Consider the following 3,743-nt stretch of genomic DNA (forward strand, 5'->3'; position numbering starts at 1 on the left):
GTTTTGTTAATGATGACTGTGAGTTTACGCCTTGTTTTGTTAGTTAGCAATACAGAGAAATTATGCTAAGGCCATGAATAGTGTGCCCTGTTAAGCTCATTCTTGATATTTATCAAATCTAGGGAAAACATAGATTTCATTGTCTTTTCAACCATGTTTCTCACTTGTTAAAGACTTCTGACAGAAGCTGCAGCCCTCTTAACTGCATTCAGGAATTGCTTGAGTAACTTTGCTTTTAATCCCTGTACTATATGTGTGTGTAATTTTTCTTTCACAGATGGGAAATACTTTGGTCTGAGGCACCTACAAAGGTGAATGGTCCTCAGGCTCGGCAGTTCACACCTTGTATCAAACAGATAAACTTCCCCACAAACTTAATCCGACTGGAAGTGAACAGCTCTCTTCTGGACTACTACACTGAACTGGATGCTGTGGTACTACATGGTGTGAAAGAGAGACCTGTGCTCTCACTTAAGACTTCCATGATTGATATGAATGATATAGATGAAGAGGAGGATGAAGAAAAGTTTGGCTGTGGAATGGACACCCTTAACAAACAGTTCAGCATTGTTACCCTCAGGGAATGGTCAACTAATGGATATTTTGATAAACTGCCTTATGAGGTAAGAAAAGCATGTTTATACTCAGGCATTGTCTTGATCAGTAAGGGTGCAAAGGTGCTGTAGAGGGTCAAGATGTTTTTTCCTCAGTTCCTTGCATTCCTTGTGAATCTCCTGCAGTTACTGTATAGGTATGCCTGGGTTATGTAAGTCTCTCTACTTCCACAGGTGAATGTTAACAAGACACTTTGCTGATATTAGTGTAGTTCCTGCACTCCTATTTCTCCAGAACCTGAGAATTCACACAGTTTTTACACCAGTTACTTCAGCTTTGAATATCTAGCTTTTAAACCTAGAAGCTTCTAGCAGTTTTCCAATAGTTTTTAGTCCTCGTGCTTGACAAAGGAGTTGTACAAAAGAGATACAAAGAGATTAAATCAACATCTGGAAGTGGAAATAATTTTTAATAGGCTAAAAGTTTGTTTTCATAGTTTCTCTTTTACAAAAACCCAGAACATTGTTCTTGAAGCTGTCATATTTTCCTATTATTATGAAATAAATATTTTTCCATCCAGCTAAGTTTTGAACCATGGTGCAGGTAAAATATCTTATAACTGGACTTCTGTACACCATCATGTTTTGATGTTTGCTATTTTTCATTCTGTTATTAGCACTAAACACAGTTATGAATAAGATCCTTTCAGATTCCCTGGCAGCATGGCAGTTGCAAGTGTGCTCAGACTGTGTAGATAAATATTTTCTTTCCTGTAATTTCAACTCTAATGAGGTTGTGAAGTATAATTGCTGAGTGCTGTGTGCAGGCCAGGCAGTTCTCAGTGGGGTGTAGCTGTTTATGGAGGCTGCTACCCTCATTAGTGTACGAATGGAGAGATGAAACAATTATCTTCACCTCTACTGAGATAAACTGTGTTTGCATGTGGTGGGAAGGAGCTTTTACTTGCTGGTCAGACCTCTGGACTTGGGCAGGGACAAGGTTGTTCCTGCTCTTTGGTGTGCTGGTGTCTGGCAAAGGCAGCGAGTGTTAATTTACTGTGGTAACTCATTAAGTGCTTAGAGTGCTTGTGGCTTGAATCAGACTCCGTTTGGAAAGTGACAGGAGTATGGTGAAACGCTGCCACTGATCGCAGGGCACTTGCAGAAGTATCTGATCTATCAAGTGGTATTTCAGTTCTGTCACATCCTTTGTCCCTGAGTACCCCAGTTTGACACGTGGTTGGGTGACTGTGTGCCCTGGGAACCTGTAGAAGTTTGCTGTGCCTGTAAAGAGGAAGGATAATGTAACAACTCTTACCCTTCTCTTGAAACCAAGCTGCTTGTGTTTGGGTTTTTCGGTTGCTGTTGCTGCAGTGGAATAATAAGTGAGGATACTAACTTCATCCTGAGTGAGCTCTAGTGGTGGTTTGATGGTTTTGTTTTCCTCAGAGGCCATATAGTGTTTAATATATTTTACTGTTGGTGCTTGAGTGTCAGTACTGAAGTGAAGAAAAGTACTCTGCATATGCAAAGTTGCAGTTGATTCTGTAACATCTTAAAGTCTATAACTGCTTGAAAGTTTGAAAACGTGTTGGTTTTAGTAATCCAAAGAAATTGTAGCTAAAACTTCATTTAAATATAGGAGTTTTTCTGGTTTGAAAAGGCTAAATTGATTTGTAGTATAGTAGAATACAAGAGAGATTGATTAATCTCTTTTCTGTTCCACAAGACCATAGAATCATGAAGGTTGGAAAAGACCTCCAAGATCATCTAATCAAACCATAAGTGGTTGATTATACATATTAAAATTTCAATTTAGGAAGTATTTGTGTAGTCCTGTTGCTGCTAGGGAAACTTCTGTCTCTGTGTACTTACATTGTGGTTTTTCTGCTTTCCTGTTTGTCTACCAGCTTCCTTTTTTTATCAATTTTTTAACATGTTTGGTTTCATGAATGCATTTATATGATCTGCCAATACCAAGAACGTTTGTTTTTCTTCTGCTTTGATTTAAAGTAACTGGAAGTATGGATGGAATATTTGTCAGAAAACTACAAAAGACAATTTCTAGACTGGTTTTATGACAGCAGAAATCCCAGTCTCTTACTTTCTAGTCCAGCTGGAAGGTTTGGTTATCAGAACAATAAAAATGTTGTCCTTTGTAGTGTGACAGTCTTTTATCCCATTGACTAGGGGAACAGTGTCTGCAAGACTGACAAGTGTCAGATTTTTCTGGGAAGTGTTCAAACTTTAATGACGAAGGAAGGCAACTGCTGACTCCTTCCAGTTTTGATTGATACAGTACATGAAAAATTGTACTTTTTTTGTACATGCATATTGATTGTGAATGTGTAACTGTCCTAAGTCTTCATACATATGCCTATTCCTTATTTGAGCTGTTGGAGGCTTTTTCATGCTACCCTCTGTGATTCACTAAATACACAGGCTGAGTGGGTTGTGCTAAGTAGGCAGCAATTCCTCCAGCCTGTGTTTTGCCTTTGGTGTCTTTCTCAAACTTCCACAGACTGTCCTTTCATAGACTGTGCTGTTCCTCAAAATGGCATTAGGAATGGCTTACTGCAGAGTGAGTTCTAAAACATTGTAAGAGTCTAGATTGCTCCTGCCAAAAAAAAAAAAAAGAAAAAAAAAGAAATGCTTGACTCCTGGGGCACAGACTTTTGTAGAAGAAAGTGCACACTCTTGGATGACCTAGGTGAGAGAATTTTCCTTCCCTGATCATGAATGGTGTTAACTGGCCCTTAGGAGCTGTGAGCTACTTGTACTGTTTGTCAGGAGCTGCAGTGACAAGACAAGGGGCAATGGGTACAAATTGAAGGAGGGGAAATTTAGATTAAGTGTTAGGAAGAAGTTGGTGGTTTTTTGCGAGAGTGGTGAGACAGTGTCCCAGGTTGCCCAGGGAGGCTGTGGCTGCCCCACCCCTGACAGTATTCACAGCCAGGTTGGATGGAGCCTTGAGCTACCTGGTCTAGTGGGAGGTGTCCCTACCTATGGCATGGGTGATTGGGACTAGATGATCTCTAAGGTCCATTCCAACCCCTAAAATTCTATGATCTCCTCTCCAGAACTACCTTAAAAGGTAGGATTTCATAGGAGACACTTCATGTCCATGTGTTTCTTCCCAGTTCCTTGAGTAACTCGTGCTGCTTAAAAAGTGGAAGGAGTAAGGCCTTA

General features: G+C 39.9%; 1 protein-coding gene across 1 annotated transcript in view; it reads left to right on the forward strand.

Moving 5' to 3' along the window:
- Nucleotides 1-277: 277 nt before the first annotated feature.
- FBXL4 (F-box and leucine-rich repeat protein 4) overlaps nucleotides 278-3,743 on the forward strand; it is a gene marked incomplete at its 5' end in the record, with an annotated part of 25,547 nt that continues 22,081 nt past the window's right edge. The window contains one exon of the mRNA XM_009076400.1: nucleotides 278-623. Within this exon, the coding sequence (XP_009074648.1) occupies nucleotides 278-623 (346 nt within the window). The remainder of the gene's footprint in view (nucleotides 624-3,743) is intronic.

The sequence above is a fragment of the Acanthisitta chloris genome, unplaced genomic scaffold (genome assembly GCF_000695815.1).
Source record: "Acanthisitta chloris isolate BGI_N310 unplaced genomic scaffold, ASM69581v1 scaffold32616, whole genome shotgun sequence".
In the NCBI taxonomy this organism is placed as follows: Eukaryota; Metazoa; Chordata; class Aves; order Passeriformes; family Acanthisittidae; genus Acanthisitta; species Acanthisitta chloris.